This window comes from Athene cunicularia, assembly GCF_003259725.1.
Source record: "Athene cunicularia isolate RWA chromosome 1 unlocalized genomic scaffold, athCun1 chr1_part1, whole genome shotgun sequence".
NCBI classification, from domain to species: Eukaryota; Metazoa; Chordata; class Aves; order Strigiformes; family Strigidae; genus Athene; species Athene cunicularia.
Genome location: NW_020799091.1, coordinates 89,883,776 through 89,909,352, shown reverse-complemented (window position 1 = coordinate 89,909,352; position 25,577 = coordinate 89,883,776). Strand labels below are relative to the sequence as shown.

Here is a 25,577-nt window from a genome sequence, read left to right as displayed (position 1 = left end):
CCCCCCCCCCCCCTACAGTTAGTCCTTAACAAGCTCATCCTAAATTATCTGCGAATATATGACACTATGGAGCACTGTATTTAGTATTTATGGCTGTGGTCCTTGACAGTCTTAGCCACTGGTCAAGGTGGTCAGGCCTGAGAACTCTTTGATGAGGGAGGATGGAACCAAGCCTGTTGACTTCATCATTATCCTGAAAATCAAGTTCCGTGTTCCTCCTTTAAATACATTTTTCTATGCTGTCATTTCAGTTTGAAAAAAAAAAATCAAAGGTATTGTGTAGAGTTTTAACTTTTAACTTCATTATATTTATATATATTTTTATGCACGTTTATATATTCTTTTAAATGTACATTCATGCAGGACTTAATCAAGGACTTGTGAGTACCAACAATTTTATTGTAGGCATTATAATGTTTATTTTTTCAGGGGAAACAGTCAGTGTAATTTGGACCCACATGAACAACTGCGAAAGATACCGTTTCAAGATTGTCTATAGGTTGCACTGGAGATTAGTCTAGTAGTTCAATAATTAGTGGTTGGGATAGAATATACACAGTAATTATTGGAATCCAGACGGATCTAGTGATTTCATCCGGTTCATCAAAACTTGGAAAAAAGTTGGAAACAAAATGTATTCAGAATCGTAGAATCATAGAATATCTCAAGTTGGAAGGGAGCCCTGAAGATCATTGAGTCCAACTCCCTGCTGCTCACAGGACCACCTAAAACTAATCATATGACTAAGAGCATTGTCAAGATGCTTCTTGAACTCTGACAGTTTTGGTCCTGTGACCACTTCCCTGGGCAGGCTGTTCCAGTGACCAACCACCCTCTCAGTGAAGAACCTTTTCCTAAAGACCAATCTGAACTTCCCCTGATGTACCTTTATTCCATTTCCTCATGTCCTACCGCTGGTCACTAGAGAGAGGAGATCAGAACCTCCCCTCTGCTGTCCCACTTGAGGAAGTTGTAGACTGTGAGGTGACCCCTCAGCCTTCTTTTCTCCAAGCTGAACAAACCAAGTGACTTCAGCTGCTCATTCTAAGTCTTGCCCTCGAGACTTTTCACAGTCTTGGTTGCCCTCCTCCAGATACACTCTAATAATTTGATATCCTTCTGATATTGAGGCATCCAAAACTGCACACAGTATTCTAGGTGGGGCTGCACCAGTGCAGTGTAGGGTGGGACAGTTATCTCCCTGGACCAGCTGACTGTGCTGTGCTTGATGCACCCCAGGACATGGTTGGCCCTTTTAGCTTCCAGGGCACACTTTTGCCTCATGTTCAACTTGCCATCAAACCAACCCCCCAGATCTCTTTTTGTAGGCTGCTCTCTAGCCTCTTGTCCTCCAGTTTGTATGTAGGATTACCATCTCCCATGTGCAGAATATGGCACTTCCTCTTGTTAAATTTCATACAGTTGGTGACTGCCTAGCTCTCTAGTCTATCCAGATCTCTCTGTAAGGACTGTCTGCCTTTAAGGGAGTCCACAACTACTCTTAATTTAGTATCATTGACACACACTAAAGAGCACTGGCTCTAAAACCAAGCCCTGGGCAACACCACTGGTGACTGGGTGCCAGACTGATGTCACCCCAATAACATTTTGAGCCTGTCCATCAGCCAATTATTCACCCATCATTTTGTCCAGAAGGATACTGTGATAGTATCAAAAGATTTGCTAAAATCAGAAAACCCCACATCTACTGGCTTCCCTTGGCTAACTAGATGGGTGACCTTCTCATAAAAGGCAATTAAGTTGGTTCAGCAGGACTTTCCCTTTGTGAATCTGTGCTGGCTATGACCAATGGCTGCATTGTCTCTCAAGTGTTTTTCAACAATTCTTGGAATAACCTTCTCCATAATTATACCAGGCACTGAAGGGAGACTGACAGGCTTGTAATTACCAGGGTCTTCATTCTTTCCCTTCTGGAAAATTAGTCCAACATTTGCCAGGACTGGGACCTCTCCAGACTCCAAAGATCATTTTGAAAGTTCAGTTTGCATTTTCTTGAAAGAAGCAAAGGAATTCCCTAAAACCTCAGCAAATCTGTTCTCTTGTGTGTTATACATTTATGCGAATGTGTAATTACTTAAACCTTTTTTAAATTAGAAAACCTTTTGAGTTTGAAGTGGTTTGTTTTTATCAATCAACATGAAATTGTTCTTTTTACAGTTCATCCTTAAAAATATTTTTTCTAATTTCAGGTGTTTGTTCTTCCACGTGTTTCTTCACTCAGTGTCACTGACCTGTTCAGCTTGGAAAGCACGCAGAACATGCCAAGAATAAAATTAGATCTTTTATCCAGTAATATATATTCTCCTTATGAACGAACCATCCTCACCTGGTTGAATGAACATTATGAGAAGAATCGAAAAACTGTGTGGAAAGATTGTCAAAAAGGTGAAATAATTCTTTCACTATACTCTTCCTTCTAAGACTCCTTTTGTAGACTTACAGAATTGTTATTCATAGAGATATTGTGACAACTTGCCACTGAAGGTATTTTTTGGGGGTAAGTTATTGCCTACTCACATGTATTTCCTTTCCTTGTGTTTCTGTGTTCCAAGATCAGTGTCTTTTGACTAGCACTTTTTATGAAATATCTTCTGTGCTCTGCGTGTTCTTACAGTTTCTAACTGGGCACAAAGGGTGAGGTATGGTGAACCTTTGCACTTTCTTCTTTCCATTAATGATCTCAGGAAGGAAGTGCTAACAGCAATCACTTTCTCTTTATTTTCCTGTTTATATACACATGTGGTTGTTAGTATTTGTCCCTATAGTGGTGTGTTTGAGAGATGAATTTTCAGAATTTTTAGAATAATTTGTGTATTACCTTTTTTCTAATGCCACTTAGGAAGGTAATGGAGACCAAGGTTCAGATTATGTCTTGTCCTACTTGCAGGGTCAGTTTGATGCATCATGACTGATTGAGTGAGGTTAGACTAAATGTTCTGTTCCATTTAAGACTGATTTAGGCAGTTCTGGTATTCAAATCTGATAAAACTGTTCAACCAGTAGTAATCATTGCTTCTGTTTCCTTGTATGATTTCTCCCTTTTGATTCTTGACCTTAACTTCATTGTCTCTTTCAGCATTAATTCTGGATGGGTAGTTAACACCAAGAAAGGGCAGTCTGATGATGATCAGGCAAGAACTCCAGAATGGCTCATAAGCCACATATGGAAAGACTGTCTAGTGTCATTTTTGACTTGAGTGATTTCTGACCTGTCTGAATTATGGATAATCTGTTTGCATATCATCCATAATTCTCCTTTGGGCATATTCTCTACCTTCCATATGCTTTGAATATCCCCTTGCTTTTCTCTTTTACTATAAAACCAAATTATACTAGATATTCTCAAATGTGTTGAATAATTCTGCTGATAAGATTGAAAGGTCAGTATGTAACCCCTGCATCAAACAGAAATAGATTTGTAGCTGTCAACTCATAGTTTGATGCTGATTTTATGATTAACTCAGGGAGCTTCCCTAGCTAAAGTAACATGCCCTATATACTAAGCAGGTGTATTTGCAATGTATTATTTTCTGATGTGTATCTAGTGCCTGCTTTAGTGGAACTGTCTTACAGTCACAAGCACTCTGCTTTGCTGGGTGTTACCCGAGTCCTGTGTGTATAGATGACAACTGTCAGAGAGCATGGCTAGCTACCTGGCCAGTGTTGTGTCTCACCATAACTATTGCATGGATATATTTACCAATGCCACTGTCTATTTGCTTTATTGTAGACTCTAGCAATACCTGGATATTTTTGCATGACTAGCCTTGTTCTGGCCACTGGGAGCTCTGTGGTGAGAATATGAGCATCAAAATGCATCTTATTTATCATTAAAATTTTGAGTTATAGTTTCTAAAGATGACAGAATTAATCTGAACCATAAAGTGCAGACCTAGTGGACAGTACTGAGCAAAACACCCTAAATGTCTCAGTCCAAGTGGAATATCTACTGATGATGCATTTTAAGGACCCAGTTATTGAAAGTGGTTTTTTAGTTGCATAAGAGTATGTAATAAATTAGAATATTAAAATGAGTTTTTAAATGAATTGTCATAATGGTTATCAGCAGTTGTAAAGTAAGTTTTTTACAATTATTTAGTTCTAAAGGCTCCCCAAAATTGGCATCCAGAAAGAACAATTTAATTACAATATTTGGGTTCTCAGAAAATCATAATAATTTCTATTAAATCATGCTATTGATTTAATGATAACTCAGTAGGTTAATGTATTTATTTGTGCAAACCTGGCTGCAGATTTGGCTTTGCATCACAGGTGAATATGAATTTTGTGGTTACTGCTAGGGGACATTTATCTGCACTGTGGTTCTCTTTTACAATTTCACTTAATTATACTTTTCTGCTTTCAGGCATGTGCAAGATTGGACTGAAAATTTAATAAAACAGGGAAAATTCTGACAAAATGTGAAATCCATTGTCTTATACCTCTGCATTATAAAAGTTAACTGTGCAATCTTACACTGTTTTGTTCCGCAGATGACCTGCCTCAATACCACTTTGAATCCTTTGGTTTGGCATTCACTTTTCTCTTAATTTTTTGCTTTTACTACCTCAGATTGAATTGATGTCTGATACTGTGCTGTTCTTTCTGCTAAATGGGGCAGAGAATCTGATGACAAAGGACACAGAAAAGACTGACATACTCAGTGCCTTCTTTGCCTTAGTCTTTGCTGGTAAGACTGGAACTGAGCAATCTTGAGCCCTCAAGATGAATGGGAAATTATGGAGCAAGGAAGATGGCCTTGGTGGAGGAGGGTCAGATTAGGAAGCACTTAAACAAATTAGCCAAACAGAAGTCTATGGGACCTGATGGAATGCACCAAGTGCTGAGGGAGCTGGCCAATGTAATTTTGAGACCACTCTTAGTAATCTTGAAAAGGTCAGGACAATAGGGGGGAAGTTTGGAAGAGTTTTGGAAGAAAGCAAATGTCATTCCTATCTGGAAGAGGGAGGATCTGGGGAGCTACAGGCCAGTCAGCTTCATCTTGTTTCTTGGGATGGTGATGGAGTAAATAACATTAGAAACCATTTCCAAACATATGAAGGACCACAAATTGTTTGGGAGTAGTCAGCATGAATTTACAAAGGAGAAAACATGCTTGACCAACCTGATTGCCTTCCACAATGACATGACTAGCTCAGTGGACAGGTTGAGAGCAGTGGATGTTTACCTCAACTTTGGCAAGGCTTTCAACAGCCTCCTGTAACATCCTCATAAACAAACCAATGAAGTACAGGCTAGATAAGAAGACAGTGAGGTGGACTGAAATTAGGCTGAACTGCCAGGCTCAGAGAATTATGGCCAGTGGTAAAAATTCCAGCTGGAGGCTGGTCACCAGTAATGTACCTCAGGGGGCATTAAACTGAATTTGTTCATACACTGGATAAGAACTTTCATATCTCAGCAGATTTAATATTCTGATATACTGTTGGTCCTTTAATTTTTATGATGTTAAGATTAATAATCAAATTTATACTTAAATATTCTGACATTTTTAATCATGTTAGCCTTAAATTAAGCATTTAAATGGGCTTTTTCATAGGAACAGTTAAAAGGGTCGTAAGGAGAAATGTCCAAGTATAGTAAATGTTCACACAACCCAGCTGAGAGTCCCAAATATCCACAATTTTTAATTTTTGTTTTTATTTGCTTAATATAATTATTTTAAAGAGAAAACTGTAGATAGGAGAGCAATTGCCACTTTTTGCTTAACATTTATGCACCTGCATATTGTCATCCAAACACTCTGCTTTGAATAAAGAATTAGCCCTGACCAGGATAAAGAATTAGCCCTGACTAAAAGTCTTGACCATGGAGTTGCTTTCAGCTCATACTAGTCTGTTGGGTGATCCATTCCTGCTAAATAAATGAAGATGTATCCAGGCCACATTTCTCAGTCTTTTCTTTGATACCTAAGCTACTTAAAGTGAAATGTGACAGTGAGCCAAGCCTAAGCTACTGCAGTGCAGAGAGGTTTTAAATATACGTCTTTATTACTTCCTTCTAAAGTTCAGGATAACTATGTCATTCATCAGAGCTCTTCTCTTGCAAGAATTAAGATCTTAGTAGCTTAGAGAGAACATTAGCAAGAAGTTTACTATCTCCACATCTTCTGCCCTTACTGCTACTAAAAAATAAATATGTTTTAAAAACAGCTTGGCATATGTTTTGAGAGGGCGGGTTTGTAATATGTCTTATTGACCATAAAATGGAAAGCAATGTCGAAACTTGAGACCAAATGTTGTAAAACTGCAAAATGCAACTTTGCCTATTCAGCTGAGAGCTTAATTATATATGAAATATAGATTCAGTGCCCACTTAAGGCATTATATGGGCAATAGTAATGATAAGAGAGGAAGCATGACTTACTTGAGTGCAATGAATTTTCAGTTTACCTTCTACTATTCCTTGTCTTCACATTTTAACATTTCTTTCTGAAAGACTAACTACTAATAATATGGCAAAATTAGAGTAAGGAAAATCCCTTTAAAAGTTGCTAGACTATTGGCATGCCATAATTCAAAACCTGTGCTTCCTAAACAGAAGAAAATTTTTCAAATTAGTGAACTAAGTTTCCACCTGAGAAGCTGTATGTCTCTTCCTTATTAATTGTGATTCTTACCATGGTGAAAAAGATAAATTATGTTTTGGGAAATAAGGATTTTCTTGAATGTACCTCAGGAAGATCTTGAAAAGAGTAGATAATTCTATGTTTAATATAAAATTATTAGAGAATATGGCAAGTTTAAAATTGAACAGTATCTGAACAATCAAACTAAGTCTGAGATGTATGTACTCTGGAAACAGCTCTTACATCTTCATTTTACTGGAAAATCTGATTAGAATGGAAATTCTGCTTAAGAGGAGAGTGCCAATGTAGGTTTGTCTGACAATGTTAGGCATAATAGCATCTCTCAAGATTCTTACTCTCAAGTGGGAAAGTTTTAGTTTTGATGCATTTTATTCACTGTGAGGTGGAGTGTTTACTTGGTTTTTATTTTTTGGAATTTTGATAGCAGTTTAGCATAGCATCTACAGTAGAAAAGTCGAGGAAGGGGAGATTTTAGCGTGAGATGATGTCTTCACAAAATTATATGAGAGTGCTACAGAATCAGTTTTAAAACAAACAAGAACTTTTACTTGAGGTTGTTCCTAGTATAGCAATTAAAAAGCACACTCTTTTATTTCTCTTGTTTTAATGAATTTTTTTCTTTCTCTGTCTCTTCTCTCTCTGTCTCCTCTCTTGCTTCTTTCCCCAGTTTTTAGGAAGGGTATTTATGGAGTCTGTTGATTCTTGCTTCTCAATTTGATAGTTCTTAGAGACTTTTGAGAAGCAAGAGCTAAAGGATATTTTTTATCTTTGAAGGGTAGAAGGGAAGACTCTTCTGTAATTTCATGTAAGATTTATTTCATCTGCAAAACAGGTGTTTTCCAAAGAATGAATCTTGATTTTACACACTTGATAAAAAGCTGAATCAAAGAGGGGTGACTATCTAATGAACTGCCATCATGAGTATTGTAAGTCTCACTTCCAACAAAATATTATGAGACAACATTGCTCCTGAGTGATAAATCCAGGAAATTATGTCCTGAAATACAAATTAGCAAAGTTTTAAACTATATTTCTGTTGTTATTTTTCATGATTTGCACAGCAGAACATAAGAATGAAACATTGTTTGTAAATATGAATCCCTATAAATGGGCTCTTCTGTCTTGCTCGCCTTTCTGAGTCAACCTGAATACTCCATAAGAATTGCATCATATCTCATTCCCTATACCTGATAACCCCACAAGATCATACCAGGATTTATTTAACAGAAAAGAAAAAAAGAATTATTTTCCTGAGTTTGAAGTTCATATGCAGTTGAGAAATAAACAAAACTCCATGTTTAATTTATCTTTTTAAACTTTGGAGTAGTATAAAAATATTTGTTTTGTACAGTTTTATTGTTTTATACTAGCTGACATCATGCAGTTTCAGGGAAGTGAAAGTATAAAGATGCGTTGATGCTTGGAGCCCTATATTGAAATTATTCAAATTGTTTATATTTGGAAAACTGTTAAAAAGATCTTTCAGAAAAAAAAGCCCCGAGTCTCAGAGCTGCATGTATTTGTTTATATATTTGTGTGTTTACATATATGCATGCATATATATGTGTGGATGTATAGACATGTATGCTTATATATAGAAGTGTATATACATATAGGCTGACCTTCAAAGACCTAAATGACCTAAATAGGAATAATCGGGTAAATACTTAGGCATAAATTTTGCTTCCTTACTTGCAATACTTTGAGACACCTAGACAGCTATTCTACTTTCAGCTAAACAAGGTGCTTTGCAATGCTTGTATGTTAATTGGAATAAATAAACTTTTTGATTATTTGCGTAATTAACGTTACTTCTGCATTGCATAACAAATTGAATATGGTATAGCTGTGGATTTAGTAATACAACTTAAGATATTTTGTGAGGAGAAAACATATTTCAGACTATGAAGATTGAAAAAGGTTCTGTTAATTCATTGTAAGTATCAAACAGTGAATTTCATTGAGAACAGTATTTAACTTCTGGGGTTTTTTGACTAAGTAAGGTCATGCGGGGATTACAGTGTTCATTCTGAAGCCATATAGAAGCCAGGTATGCTCTAATGAATTGGTGTGATTTATTGCATTTTAAATCAAAGTGATCGATAAGTGAAATGCCATGATTAAAAAAAAAAGTGTCAAAGGTGACATTTTAATCTAGAGGCTTTTAACGCCATTCAGTGACTTTAAAACCAGTTCTCTTTACAAATGGAAGCTTTCTGTTGAAAAGCAACAAAATGGAGACTGATAGAAGGTAACACTATTCTTATGTGATGCATAAAAGCTTAAGGAATTTGTTGATTTAAGATATTATTTGGGATAACAATCAGTGAAAATAAACCAGAACTTCATAGATAGTGAAAGATGACTGGAAAATTTGTTAGGAGCAGAAAAGTAAATGTTCATGCCTCAGGGTAAAAAAGCCTTCTGCAACAGATGGGAATGAGACATATCCCCAGTGTAACCATTTTTCTGTCATTGCCCCATGTGGTGCTTCTTGACCTTTTCTGCTTACAATTGTTATGAATTGATAGTGGTATTAAATTGATCTGTCCCTAATATTTCAGGATTCCTTTAAACAATAATTATCTGTTTTAATGAGGAAGGATTGTAGCATCCTGCCTGAAGTAGGAACTATAATTTGCCTACAAGTCTGTAATAAAAGACTTGTTTCCATGTTAGGATAAACATAGCCTCACATGCCTGTATGTGCTGAAGGTAGATACATTATCATTCTGTTAATCCTAAATACATTTTAGGAAAGACATAATAGCCTTTTTAAAAAAATATTTGAAGGCATATTTCCTCTCATCCTTCTTATGCTCTGTATTGTATGCTTCAGTATCATAATTTTAATCCTTGTCCTGGTTCTAATGTCAGTGCTTACAGAAAAGGTTATTGCTACGTATTTCTTCTCTAAATGTTTGTGTTATTCAGTACCAGATTTAAGCTATTGAAGGAGGACTATAGACGTTATTATAGCTATAGATTAGTTCCACTTCCAGAGATTTTCAGATCTCAGAATAGCAAGTTATTATATAATATTATAAACTTATTATAAATTACTGTGGTAATTTACATTGAAAAGGACATACTGTGATAGTTTAAAGGTCCGTCTAGCTCAGTGTTCTATCTCCAATAGTAGATTCTTAGAGATGAGTAACAGTGCAAACATATGGCAGTGCTTTCTTTACCCATACTCTTAAGACTTCTTGATTTGAAATTTAAGGCTACTTGAGATGGAGGCAGTACTTCTGTAAGGTTGTACTAGATTTTTATTCTGTAGATTTGTTTAATTGAATTTTGAACCTGTGCAAACTTCTTGCATCACATCATTTTGAAGCAGTAAGTAGGTTTAAAATCGATATTGTATGTAAAATATTTTGTTTTGAGCTTGCTGCTTAAGGGTGTAATTTGGTACTTCCTTTACTGACAAATTTGTGTCTTTCACTGAGCCATTTAACAATAGTGCCTGGTTCCCATTCTCAATGTCACCCCTACTTACAGAGACTGCTGTCATATCAAAATTCAGTTTTTACTTTTCCTTTGTAGTTATATAGTCTAATTTATTAATTTCATTCATACCTTTCATTATTGAAGGTCATCAGTTGCAAGATTTTTATGTGAATGTATTAGGTTTATTTGGAAAGTCTTATAGAATATTAGCCTAACCCTATCTTTTTTTTCCTCTGTTTTTCAGTAACACAGAATTTGAAAAAATTGCTTGTGACTATATAACAGAAGATTTATCATTTGTTAAGATGCCTGTTGTGCTTCCTTAGACATAAATCAGTTGATTTTGCAATGATAGCAAGGATTTAACTTTTTTATTGCTTGTGAAAACAACAGAACAGCCTCACAAGAAACACAGTACTTCCTTTAAAGATTTATTGCTATTCTTACTTTTTCATATAAAATAACATTTAAACTTAGTAAATTAAACTGAATCTGATCCTTTAAGAGTTTTAACGCTTGGTATGGTATAAGACGATTTTGTTCTTTCTGAAGGGTCATCTTATCCAGATAATACCAATACATCATACTTCTGTGTTTCAACTTCTTCTTTTCTTTTTCGCTTGGAATTTTTCTTTTAAGATTAATGGGTATTTTTCATGGCAAGTTTTTTCCCTAATGAAAAGAATGCATTGTGTATGGTGGAAGTGGAAGTGTGTTTAAGTGTAGTGGTTTTGGGGACGTCTGAACAGTGTTCTACCAGAAAGAACAATGCGATTTTGTCTTGCCAACCATTTTGTGTTGTGTGGTTTGTTTTTTTTTTTTGTTTTGTTTTGGGTTTTTTTTGTGTGTGTGACTGATGTCAAAGAATACCTTCATATGTCTAGAATAAGATTAGATATTGTTTTTTCCTGGTTTACAGAAGAGGGGCCAACAGCTTTAGATATTTCATTTTCACTGTTAGAAGTGGGATGTAACAGCTGTTTTGAAACAATTAAATGTTTGACTTCATAACCTTTGGGAATAGTGGCTTCAGAGACTTCTGGGAACTCATGATCCAATTGGCCATTTTTGGGGGTGTTTCTTTGAATAAAAAGCCTACCATCTATCTTCAAAGAGATACGTTGTCACCTACTTTAGTAAGTCAGTGAGATAAAGCATACTGATAGGTCAGTTAATAAAAGCAAAGTTTCAAAAAAACACCACAGTAAAGCCCAGAAGGTAGGAAAGAGAGGAAGAGAACGGAATTAATCTGTTTCGTTCTCATTTACAGAGACTAAATTGACTATAGCCGTGTACTGGACAGGTATTCTTTCTCTTCTAAAATGTGGTGTGCAGTGGATCTTCTTTGCTTTTCTAGTAACTTTATACATATTTGTAAACTAGTATGTTCTGCTTCAGTTACTCCCTCTCACCCTCTTGGCAAAACAATCCCAGTCTTTCTGTGTATTCAACTAGTTTGTTTTATGGTAAACTGTCAGTTTATCCATGTCTGTCTTGAAGTTTGGTGCCAGTTACTGGGTTACATACCAGGTGACAATTTACTAGAGCTGAATAGAAGTGAAAGTCTGCCTGCTTAAGATTTAACTCTCCTATTTCTGCATCCTATCAAAGTATTTACTTTTCTTGCAACAGTATGAGATTTGCTGTTATTTCCAAATTATTTTCTATAGAATTTCCATCTATCCAATTTTCCATCTAGTGCTTGTGTAATGAATTATTGTTAATTAAATGTAGTACACTGCATGTATCATTATTGGATTTCATGCCATTTGTTTCAGATCATTATTCCAATTGTTCAAGAGCTTAAATTATAGTCTTTTCCCCATGAGTACTTGCAACCCATTCTTCTTCCCATAGTCAATTCTTTAACCTGTTTGATATTATCTCCATATTGGACTAAGGTAGTTTTATGCTGTTTTCCAAGTTGCAAATTAATATATTGTATAGTATAAAATCTAGGACTTTTCTGTTTGATTTGTTTTTCATTGAGCTTTGTGCTCCACCTAACAGTACCTTTTTCCTAGACTACATTTACTTTGCTTCCATATGAGACAGAATATGACCGAAATCTTACTGAAGTTAAAATGTCTAGCAATTTTCCATTGTCTACAGTATCTTCTACCTGTCAAAGAAATAGGCAAAATTTGACCTAGAGGAGTTTATGGTGATGGTTGCTTGCTATACTGCCAACAAATATGTTGTCTGTTATTGTAATGTAGAATTGTTATAGATATTTCCTTGATTGTCTCCATTTTGAAAATAGTTCTTCTATCCCACAAAAAGTCTTGAGGATTCAAATCTAATCATACAAATGTAAAAACATTTAGTTTTGTTTTAGTGAAATTAAAGAAAGATTATGGCATAAAAAGCACTGTAACTAAATCATGGAAGACCAAATTAAACCTGAAGTGACTGTTTTGTGTGATAGTTTGCAGTTTTCTTTCTCTTTATGAGAAATATATATTTCTTTATATTCCTATATAAATTTGGTATAGACAAATCTGATTTTTGTATATTTAGGATGAATTAGGAGTGAGGCTATGTATTAAGTAATTGATGTAAAAATTGTTTCAGGGGCTTCTTAAAGGCCATATTTTTTTTTTTTTAATTATATATTTTTTTTTAATCTCAATGGATCCAGACTTCTAAAGTAATAAAAATAAAATTATGGAAATTAATAATTAGAATGCTGTGGAAAAACTTTGCTTCTTTTATCTAGAAATGCTTCATTAAAAAAGCAGTGTGTTTTCAATAGTTGGTTTAATCTGTCATGAGAAAGATGAGGATGATGCTTCGTTACAGCATGCATGTCACATGATGCCTTTACAAGTTAAAAATAAAATTGCCTATTAAAAATAGATAAATAAATTTAGTCCCAAATCACTGAGTTGAGTATAAGCGTTTCTTCATTGTTGAGTGGGATCAACAACTGAAACAAAACCAGTCTCATTTTAGGTAATTTACAGAGGCTTCTTACAGAAAATTTTAGCTTTCCATATCCATAATAAATGTCTGAGTACACTATATAAGAATGCCTGTACATCCACTCCAAGTTAATCCTTCTTGTTTTTTTCTTTTATGAAATATGTTAGCCTATTGTCATGGGTGAGACAAATGACACGCTGTGATGGATCAGGATACTGGGATTTATTGAAGAACCATCAAGGTCAGAGCTCTTACCTATCTGATAATTTCACACACTCAGATGTTCCACACAGCGCTGTGTTCACAACGTCTCAATTTCCTTCCCTGTCAGGAAGGTTGCTACTGTCTGAGAAGATAAGGCAAAAATCTTTGTGTCAATTCATGCTGTGCCGCTGCTCATAGTTACTAGTCTTGGGTGTCACTCTCCAAAGTCCCTGGGCATCTGCTGTTATTTGTCTCTATGCATCTCTTTGATCTTCAGAATCTTCTCCCGTTTTCAAGATCTTTCCTCCAGCTAGGAACTTCTTCACCTTCTTTCCAGTCCCCTATTGTCTCTTCAAGACTACTGCTTCTTTTTGGGAATGGTTCTTTTTGGCCTCCTTTTCATAGCTCCAGGTCCCCAGTTTTCTCAATCTAAATAGTCTATGTGCAGAGGCACAATTTATGATCACCGTAATTGGTGCTTCTGTTTCATTCATTAGCGGGAGATTTCAAAACATGCCAGTTTAGGTGTTATCAAAATTTGCAACCAGCCCCTATGGGGTGGAGCTAGAAAGTAGCAAGAACCTGTCTCAGAATTCAGAAGTTTAATGTTGGACAATTTCCTCTCTCCCTCCCCCCCTACCACACAGAGTTATCTGCTACCTGTTAGCTTTCATGTTTTGACCTATTTTTGGCGTACACACCCATCAGTTAGGTTTTTATCAAAAATTGGCTGAGAACCTTTATTTTAAAGATCCATTAGTAATTTTTTTTTTCCCCAAAAAGTACTAATACAAATGAAATTTAATATATTTATGTGCTTAGAGGAAAATGAGGTGTCCAGAGTAAGACTGATTTCCATTGTTTATTTCTACTGAAATTGAATAATTAGATTAAAAAACTCAATTATTGTATAGTGGCTAGCTGGCAGTTTTTCTGCTAGATTTGATATGATTAGGAAAAATACATTATGTTTTCTGAATAATTTATTCACAAACATTTGAGTTAAGTAGGTTGATAGTAGAAGAATTAACTAAAAAAAAAACCAAACCACCTTATAAAAATATTTAATCACAATAGGAAAATATTCCACTTTATGGGTCTTTTCTTCATGGTCTGATTTACATAGGCTATAAAGCTATAGTTCAGTAAATGCTTTTTAAACAAGAACGCTACCATTTTCATTTCCATTGACTCAGCCATTTATGTGGCTGCTTGGTAAACTGGATTGTTGTGATCCAGATTAAAAAAATAGATAGTTTTGACCTTTCTTTTTAAGCTTTGTTTCCAACACCCACTTTGCTGCCACACAGACAATTTTACCAGCATGAAAGAAAGGATTAGTGATGATAGAAGAAAGTACGTAGATACTGGGGACAACCAGTATTGCTTAAGTACACTCAAGGGATATTCCCACCAGAAGAATAAAGGTAACTAATGGTACACCTAAAGTAAGATTTATATTAAAACAGGATAAACAATAAAATTTACTTTTTGATCAAAGCATCAGGTTTAATGAGTTTCCAAAACCATTCTGAGCACATCAATCTGGATGACTAACCAGAAGAACAATTAAATACTGGCCCTAATTTAGTGGTTAATCTTAAAAAATTAAAAATAAATATATGAAAATGGTGATTTATTGAAAATACCAATATTGTGTGCCCAATAACCCAAATAACCCCAGAAAGATTATTGAATTTTATAGGTGACAAATATAATAAATAAAGAATGGATTTATAATAGAAAGACTAACTTTTTAGGAAGAAGGTAAGCTTTTAAAAATGTATTTTGCTATTTTTAATGTATTTGTTTTTGCAGTGAGCACATGAAATATTTTTGAAATAACTGTAAGCAATTTATCAAGGATTCAGGATGAAATTAATGTCTTCTGCTGTAGACATTTGTAAAATGATGGCCTGAATTTAGTGTAAATGAATACTTTCCCTATTTAGAAGTTGAGGCATATATCTACTGTGTTCTGTTTCTGTCATAAGTAGCAGGGAGATAATATATATCCAGTCAGACTTCATCTTTTGTACCTTGCCCTCCAGAATGATCAAAGATCCTTAAAACTTTGTTTTCTGCTTGAAAAAAAGTTGTTTCAGTTAATAAGAAAAAATATAATTCTGACACAGTGAAATGTTTTTTTCTTTATAAATTTGTAAATGAATATTTGAATTTTAAAACTATCAGAAAATGAAATATTCATTCTAATCTGCTTTTAAATACTGTTTTTTATATTTTTTAACTGAACATACATTTGATAAATATTTAAAATAAGATATGTAATAAATTGATTGTTTTCTTTCTGTTCGAATTAATGAACAGTAACAATAAAAGAAATATCATTTTAATGATATTAAGTCTAAATTGAATTAAAGACATTAAGTCTAAATTGAATTAAAACTTTCTTCAGCAAAGGAGATTTTTCTTAGATAGTAATTTCAAATAACATTTTTTTTTTAATGTTCCAGAAGAAACTTGCTGTTTTCTGTAAAAGGAGGAGAGAGTTTGTTTCCAAGCCAGTTCTTTTATTTAAATAATTGGATCTTATTTTTATAATAATGAAAATGGAAGAAAATAACACTTCAGGACCTTCCAAAAGAAAAGACACTGTTTAAGAATAATGCTATTAGTAATTAGTATATGATAGAATGTAATTTATATAATGACTCATTTATAGTAAGATTTCCATCTATCTTCTGATATAATAAACATGTTTTGGGGGTGGAGAAGGGGAAAATGTTGGCCAAAGTTACACTTGTTTAGATCCAAGATCTTACTGTTGTGAAAGCCATCTTGTTGAATGTAATTGGTTGTATAAACAGAATTTCACATCATTGGACGTATAAAAAGAATTTCTCTCTCACATGACGTAGTTCGATAAAATTATCTCATGTGTTAGCTACCTTATTTCATGAAAGCAAATACTTAAAAAATAGTCTTTCTTGGAATTATTTTTTGTTTAAGATTACAATTTCATATATTTGCTTTGCATTCATGTAGAATTCCATATGAATGCACTTCCTATTTAATGATTTGCCCTGTGGTTATTTTATTTCTTCTATTTGATTCTTGAATAGTTTATCTCTTAAATTTAGTCTGAAGCATATTAGTTTTAGCACCATAGAACAATTTTGTAAGGTTACAACTAATCTGTTTGGTATAAATGAGGAGTTCTGCAACCAAATTTATACCTGTGGCTGATAATAGCTACTTATTCATAAATTTGATTTAAGTGTACTTCCTGAGGGACCAATTGAAGTTACTTGAGCTGATGTTGATAAATTATGATCTAACATTATCAGCATCATATCTAGTTATTTCCTCCCTATCACTAATTTTGCCATCACACTTAATATCAAACAAAATATCTAGGTGGGTGAAGGCAATTGAGGAGATATCAACTCATGTAAAATAAGTGCTAGTAAAAGAAAGCTATTTTGAAGATTCGTAGTGTCTTCAAGACTATATGAAATGATTATCACTGTTGAGTTCAAGAACATGAATTTTTTTTGCCAGTTTGAATGTTTTTTAGATTTGTAGCCTGGCTTTTGGACAATAACTTTCTTGGTTACATCAGCCTGGCTGATGTCTGAAGGTACTTAGGAGTGTTTAAGGTTGTCTTAAGAAATATAATAATTTTCAGTGTATAACAGTCTACTTTCTCAGTCAATGTAGTTTTGATAGTTGTTCATAGGGTATATAACATACCCAAAAATACTGTCTCAAGCTTAAAACCCTTAGTAACAGTGATTGAAGTGTTAGATCTATAGCATAGCATCATCTAATTTGTTGAGAGCAAAAGATTCAACATTCTTGACCACTAAATGAGATAATTATATTCCAGATGCATAGACAATCTATTTTTTCTTTCCACTATTATTTAGTTTCTAGTATTCTTTCTGTAAAGGTAGAGATCTTTAAAATATACACAATTTTTGCCCCTGCTTTCATGTGGTTGGTCTTGTAGAATGAAGCTCTTAATTAGGATAGACTTGAAATAAAGACCTGAAATGTGTAACCTGGTGAAACATTTTATGCTTCTCTTCTTTTAAATTATTTCTGTGTCAAGTACCGATGTCTCCTAATTTTTCTTCTGCTGATGTAGATAGTGGACTGTTCTGGCCATTGTTACATTGCTATCTTAACAGTTCAGTGTTACAAACATTTTTTTATATTTTAATGGTGGTACTTTTGAAAAACAAAATCATTTCTTTATATTACAACGTGAAGATGTTTAGGTGTTTATAATATGTAAGAGATTTTTTTTTATCATCTCAGATTCTGTAGCATAGTGGTGGGTTTTTTTTTCAATTTAGGAAGCTTCAAACGTGGTAAACAATACACTCTCTGGATGTATAGTAAAATAAAAGCTGTATAATTTGTCTTATATGAGAAAGCATGATCCCAGTCAACCTGAAAACCTTGCCAGTGGCTAAAGTCCTAAGTGTTCCCTAAGTGTGGAACTTCGAACTGAGACAGTAATGAAAACAAAGAAAATTAAGCAATAGGTATCTTTGCAACAGAAGTTGGAAGAAACTGCTAGTCACACAACAGAGAAGGCATGACTCAGTGCTTGAATATTTGTGACCAGATCACTCTCCTTAAAAAACGATCAGCTTCTATGTGTTCATGCTTCACAAAGTGCCTTTTATCTGGAGAACAAAGTACCGGTAATTGGATGTAGACAGTGATTTAAGTGATTTAAAACATTTAGTTGTTGTTATGTCAGTAGCTTTTTTTAGAGAGCATCTCAGGTTGAGTTTTCAAATGACTGTATTCTTCCTATGATTTATTATGATGCTTAAGAACAAAAGTCTATTTAAATGCTGTGGTAAATATTTAAGATATGGAATGCTTCACATAGGAAATACCAATAAATATACTATATTTACTTCCTTAATAATCAGATTTGTTTTAAATAAACATATTAGAAATATTAAAAAATCATCTAACGTTGTGAGGCATAGGCGTTTACAACAGTTGTGTTCTATACTGCAGGAATCAAGCTGTTAGCTTTTATTTATATTACATTTGTGCCAGGTAATTTAATATGACCTTAAAGAAAATCAATAATCTCTTCCTTTTTATCTGTTTAAACATTGCAACTCTGAAGGATTCATGCATATTTTTGTGAGTTTCACTAGCCCTATAAATGTTATGCCTATCAAAATAAAAATAATTTACATGTTTATGTTCCTAATCTGTGAGGTTAAATTTATCTTACCTGTTTTCTGTTGTGATGAATACTCTAACATCAGAGTTTATGAATAATAGAATATTCTAGGTGAGATTTTTTCATGTTTTCAGCAGTGGCTCTGGAGGACAATTATGCCTGCTAAATTTCACATATGAATGGATGTTTCCTTTTTTTGTTCTTTACTCAGTCTTTTCAAATGGTCATCATATCTATCTAGAATAAAAATAGGCATCTCGAGGGAGAAGAGTTTAATTCATCTTGCTCTGTTTTTTAATCAGGTGAAGTACCGCCAGTGAGATGGATAGTAAATTTTGACAGAGATCTTCTAGATGGTCTGGTATTGGCAGCACAGCTGGCAACTTATTGTCCATATTTGGTAAGGACTTTTCTTAATACTGTGCAAGTTTTATGCAGGTTATTAATGTAATTTGGTTTAATGGAGTCTTACTTCCCTTTAGAACTGTGTTTGCCTGTGTGGTTTTAAAAAAACCCCAAACCCAACATTTAGCAAATCTAGAATGATTATTTCAATATTAATTACTCTTTTCTTGGGGTATATTCTTAATAGGTAATTTTAGGTCAAAATTTAGATCTTATGGATTGTTGAAAGAGTAAAAATACAGTAATTTTGCTTAGTGGAAAATCAAGAGTTTGATTTCTCTGTCTTTTCTAGATTGCTACTCACTTTGTAAGGATGTATACTAATCCAAGAACTCATGAACAGTTTTTGCACAACTGTTTGATACTTGTGAATGCTATGCATGCTGTCAGTCTGGCTATAGACATAAAGGTAAATGATTTTTATACTAGCAGTTCTTCCATACTTTTAAATAGTATTTTTTAAATGTTTGTGATAGTAATATTGTACATGAAATTAATGTGAGATTTTAGTGAAGCAGTTTTGTTTCATGATGTGCTACTGTATGATAGAAACCAAAATACTGCTGCATACAAATACACTTAATTACAAGTAATTTCCATAATTCCTTGTTTTGTGGAATCACATATATGCAACTAGCTGAACATAAGACTAATTCTAGCATTGTAAAGATGAAACAATGAAAACCCAAGTGGAATTTATTATTAATATTCTAAGGCAACTTAGAAAAAATATATTTAAGAATAAACATCATACACTTAAACATAAAAATGAGTGGTAGAAAGATCATATGAATGTCTGGTGACACTTAAGTGCATCTGTCTAATCGTGAAGGCCCACAAGGGTTCTGTCCCAGCTTTGATGTACATGGAAGTCAGTAGCTTTGGACTGCTGGTGAGAGAGTCGCACTGTAAGCCATCACCTTCTGACATCCTTTCTTAGGAGGAATATGATGTTGTGGATGTTAATTTATTCTTCAATCTAGGATCCACTTTGGATCATTTTTCTATGGTTAGTAACTTACATCTCTATCTTTTTTCATTGGCCTACAGCTCCAAATTTTCTGTATGTTGTGCCCTTTACATATGTTAGATATTATTTCTTTGTTCTTTTTTTTGCCCCTAAATCCAGTTTTCTTCTTCTTCCAGTCTGCATTTCTTTAATTGACCATTTGTGAGTTATTTATAGCTGTGGGTTCTGGTAGTACCTTACAAAGTTAAACATAAATTTGTCAGAGGCCTGATCAATTAAAAAAGTTGCTGTCACAGCTAAACCAAGTAAAGCAAAGCTCTACAAGTTGATCAACAAGCCTTCAGACACAGGAGGCTTGTCAAACTCCAGTGCTGAGTCCCTGTAAATTCAGTACAAAGTTTATGGCTTGTTAATGTCAGTGGCAAGGCTGTATTGCAAGGTTACATGCTCACAAGAATTCATGCTTTTATCTTCCGTGTGCTGGTTGTGTGTGTTAGTTATCTAACCACTACCAATTTAAAATAGTAGATTCCCTCTTATTTGCCTTTCTGCTTTGCTTGCTAAGTCATGAAAAACCTTGTACTTACCAAAACTAGTAAAAAATGTTTAAGATCACATCATTCATTCCCTTAAGAATTTTTAGAGTGATGCAGCTTCTGTTATGAGCAAAGTGAATGTCAGGGACTGTGATGGCCTGGGGTGGGTGTGGAGCATATTGGACTGTCTAGACCAGAGGAGGATACAGTAGAATAAACAAAGTATTGTCTGTGTATGAGGAAACTTTCCAAAGGAGTGAATAGTACTAGGTATCAGAGGTAGAGGTGTATTGTGAACAAAGTAGTATGAAAGGAAGTTCACTTACAACTTTTTTTATTCTCCTTTCCATTTAATCATGGTACAAAGCATAAAAAGATCATCTAGATATAATCCTCCAAATGAAGGCATATTTTGCCTCAGTTTCTATTAAGAAAAACAGTCAGTTCGGCACATGAAGGCAGAAGCTGGGTGCTGGATATGCAAAGGGGGTTAACTACATTAAAGATGGAAGCAGAACTGCAGGACATGCTCCTTCATAATGAGCTTAGTGTATTTTCAGACCACGGTGTGTACAATACTACAATATTACTAGTTCAGCATATTTCTGAGGTATTGGTGTTTTTATAAACTGGAAAGTACATCTCTGTCCTAGGAGACTAGGAATTTAAACAACGCTATATAATCAGTTAACACCAGAAAAGGTACAGATCTTGGATCTTCTAGGTCATGTTAAGGTCATGTTCTACAATCAAAATATTGTGGAAAGCAAAAACCAACCAAACAAACAAGAGACAGTAAAGGGTACTTTTAAAATAGATTTATTGGAATTCATATATGCTTTTCTGACTACTGTAGAAATTTCTTAAGCTTCTTCAGTAATAAAAGCAGAAAAATACATGAATCCTGTTGCTGAACTGTCCTGATTTGGGATTCTTCTGATAATCTTGTCTTTTAAATTTAGAAGGCTAAAATGTTCCAGTAGCATTGACAGAGTTCTTGACTACCAGATGATCACTGCTTCTGAACTTTCAGGATAGCTTTGCATTAATTAATGGAAAGATGGTGGTGACAGCACAAACTGAGACATGTTAGGTCTGGAATAGATGGCACTTTCAATCACTTTAAAAATCTAAGATTCTGTAATAAGAAGTTTAACTGTCTGAAAAGCTTCAGCTATAAGTTTAAATATCTCTAACAGAGTTAAAGGCTTCTAAATCCTTTTAAGGATTAAGGTGTAGGCTTCAGATGGAGTACTTTGGGTAAGAAATAATTTGTTTCCACCTTCTAACCATGACTGACAGCTCAACCCTGGGGAATTAATGGTGTCTTTCTATGTATTTGTTCTTTGTGTTTGATATTTTTAAGTTCTAAAATGCTTTGGTTTGAAGAAGAACTAACTGAAATCCCAAAATAAAAAATTGCAAGATAGGATGGTGGATAGCAACAATATGGAGGGAATGCACATGTCAAGAACAGATTAGGAGAGAACGTGAAGTGACTGGGGATACCCAGTAAAGGGAACACAGTTTGCTACTGACTGATTTAAAATTGGGGCCAACAATACTGACATTTATATTTGGGACCTAGTAAAAAGCAGGATATTTTCAAACAAGCTGTAGCAGATGTGAGTGAAGTCAGAGAGTGTTAAGAAGTTGAAAATGAATATGGCTGTTCTGTTGAAATGAAGGGAGGAACTCAGTGATGTTGTGGGATAGAAAGCAGTTCAAGTGGGCAATAACATGGCCATATGAGCAAGAAAGGGAGGTAGATGGTAATCCCAAGACTTGAGTCTGGAATGGAGAGACGAATATGCTGTCAGCAGCCAATGAAGAAGAGGAAAGAAATGCAATAACATAGATTTTAACTTATTTATTTATTTTTCTGTTTTTGGTATAGTAAGAATTTTTTCTTGAGGTAGTCTACAGATTATTGTTTGCATTTAGAAAGGTAACTTCCTGGTGGTCACTTAATATTTCAGTCATATATTTATCTAAATAAGTCGTCTAAAGACGATTAACACTTTATCTTCAGTTTCCTGTACTTTAGCAAGGAGCTATTAGCTTGGTAAATATGGCAGCTTCTTGACAACAGTAACTTTAAGGAAAAGGATTTAGTGCTTAGTTAATTGATTAAAATTTGTATGATACTGCAAATACACAGATATGACTATATCTGTCTATCAGTAACACCAATCTGTTATGAAATGAAAATACCTTGGTTTGCCTGAGATATGAATCTAATATTGATGTGTGGTCTTAAATTCAGATAATAGAAAAATTAAAATCACTTGTTAGAGTAGCAGGTGCTTTCTCAAACATATCTTTTTTAGGGTATTCTGGAAAAACACTTGAAGAGAATGGTAAAGGATTGAGTCTTCCTAAGCATCCTTATAAAAATAGATGCAACAACTATTTTATTTGATCTGTAGGCCTGACAAATCGGAGCATTAGCTAAAGAATATTTGCCTGGAATTCAACTTCATACATAATATTGTGCAAAGTGTTTGATACTGTCCGACACAACATCCTTGTCTCTAAACTGGAGAGACATGGATTTGATGGGTGGATGGTTGCATTCAAAAAGTTCCAGTCAATGGCTCAGTGCCTGGGTGGACACCAGTGATGAATGACCAAAATCATTTAGTGTCTTAGTTGGGGATATGGACAGGGGCATTGAATATACCCTCAGCAAGTTTGCAGTTGACACCAAGCTGAGTGATGTGGTTTATACCATCTGGAGACCTTGACAGGCTTAAAAGGTGGGCCTGTGCAAACCTCGTGAAGTTCAGGAAGGCCACGTACAAGGTCCTGCACATGGGTCAGGGCAATCCCAAGCACAAATATAGGCTGGGCAATGGGTGGATTGAGAGCAGCCCTGAGGAGAAGGACTTGGGGGTATTGGTGGAAGACAGCAATGTGCACTCACAGCCCAGAAAGCCAACTGTATCCTGGGGTGCATCAGGAGAAGTGTGACCAGCAGGTCGAGGGAGGCGATTCCTCCACTCTAATCTGCTCTTGTGAGACCCCACCTGCAGTGCTGTGTCCAGCTCTGGGGCTGCCAGTATAAGAAGGACATGAACTTGCTCGAGTGGGTCCAGAGAAGGTCACAAAGATGATCAGGGGGCTGGAGCACCTCCCCTGTGAGGGCAGGCTGAGAGAATTGGGGTTGTTCAACCTAGAGAAGAGAAAGCTCTGAGGAGACTTTATAGCAGCCTTCCAGTACTTCAAGAGGGCCTACAGGAAAGATGGGGAGGGACTATTATCAGGGAGTGTAGTGATAGGATGAGGGGTAACGGTTTTAGACTGAAAGAGGATAGATTTAGATTAGATACAAGGAAGAAATACTTTGTTGTGAGGGTGATGAGACCCTGGAACAGGCTGCCCAGAGAAGCTGTGGCTGCCCCCTCCCTGGCAGTATTCAAAGCCAGGCTGGATGGGTCTTTGAGCAACGTGATCTAGTTGGAAGGTGTCCCTGCCCATGGCAGGGTGTTGGGACTAGATGATCTTTAAGGTCTTTTCCAATCTAAACCATTCTAGGGTTCTAGTCTATGATTCTATGATTCAGTGACATGAGGAGATCTATGGAAACATGTGCAATCGCTACAGACAGATGATCTGTTCAGGCATGTTTAGTTTTTAAGTTCATCTATGTTATACCCTTGGGCACCCCATAAACATGTTGTGGAAATGGAAGAAAAGGAAATATATGTTTCAAAATTGGTGGTGCTTTTTATTTCTGCAAGAGCAAGTGAAAATAACTTGGACCTGATAATGGTCTCATCTGGGATATTTCTGAAGAGGAACTGCATATGTCTGGGATAGATATAATCTTTTCAAAAGGGTATTCATATGTGTATACCTTACAAACATGCAAAAATATAGACTTTAAAGCTTGATTTAGACAGCAGAATGACTACTTGATATTTTTTCCAGACTTTCTGACTGTTCTATTCTCACAATGACTTCCAGTTTAGTGAAAACTTGGTTACTGCACTTGTATAAGCAAAGCCTATACGAATTTAGGAACCTCCTTTTGTTCACAAACAACATTGTTTCCTATATGTTTACCTTTTAAGTTCAATGTTTAAGCCTTACAAATCTGGAAATAACTAATAAAGATTAAATGTATGGCTTTCTGTTTCTGAAATTTAATATTGTATTTTTATTACCTTCTGTTTGTTTAATACTTTTGCCATAATTTTCACTAGTCATTTTCAATGGTTAGTTTAAATTGGTTACCTAGGTAACATTTCATGGCTGCTGATTCCAAGCATTTTCGATTTTTCAGTTATTTGTGACCTGCTAGAAACTGTTCTTTGGTGTAGGATGTCTATTTTCATCATTGCTTTGTAGGCTTTGTAGTGGGGAAAGCCTTCTTGCATGATTTTTGAATCTGGTGAATAGTTTGCTTCATTACATTATTCCACTGATAATTACATGTTCAGAAAAATGGAGTGTTACTGCCACAAGAAATGGCTCAGCAATATACTCCTTCCTGGTATCTTTTAATATCTGTCTGTCAGAGCTTTGGCTTACAGTTACTATGATTATTTTGGATTTAAAACACCATGATCTGTTTTTTCTTTTCTTTTTCCAGCTAAATAGATTCATATTTGTTTGTAATATATTCTATTCAAAGTGTCAATCTGCTACACTGCTGTGCTAATAAAACTGAACTGCCAGCATTTTTTAAATATCATGGGATGACTAAGAGGCAGTTAATGCCATGTAATATTTGCATTAAGTTATAAACCTATGTTCATAAAATCAAGAGGCATTATTTGTAAGTAGTTACAAACTCTTTTCTGAACATCAGTACCGGCAATACTAAAGACCACACTGTAGTTATATACAGGTGAGTGAAAAATGTAGAGTTGATTATACAATTAACAGCACAGAGCTGATGGTGTTAGTTAAATAACTTTGGTTTTGTAATAGATCCAATCCTACTAGTCCTTGAATATATTGTCCAGTTTTGACATAATCCGAACTTGATATATTTAGAATTTGAAGTCATTTACTGCATTTGTCAACTTCAGCATTTTCTTTAACTAGGCAACATTAGGGCACAAATGAAAAGCTAACAAGCAAGCATCCAACTCTTCAAGAATGTGAAAGGCTTTTTCATTTTTTGAGAAACTGTGTTATGGATTGAATTTAAGGCATAAATCTGTTAAACTTTATTAATTGCTATTGCTTGCTAACAGATTTTTTAAAAAACAAATAATATATATAGACTGAATTTTCTGCTGAATTTTCTGAACTGTGTTGAGG

The 25,577-nt window shown here is 34.8% G+C and overlaps 1 protein-coding gene across 1 annotated transcript in view; it reads left to right on the top strand.

The window, feature by feature from the left end:
- Positions 1-25,577, top strand: part of CFAP47 (cilia and flagella associated protein 47) — a 338,064-nt gene that overhangs the window by 79,199 nt on the left and 233,288 nt on the right. Inside the window, exons 33-35 of the mRNA XM_026846341.1 lie at positions 2,211-2,406; positions 18,695-18,792; positions 19,090-19,206. Coding sequence (XP_026702142.1) covers positions 2,211-2,406; positions 18,695-18,792; positions 19,090-19,206 — 411 coding nt within the window. The remainder of the gene's footprint in view (positions 1-2,210; positions 2,407-18,694; positions 18,793-19,089; positions 19,207-25,577) is intronic.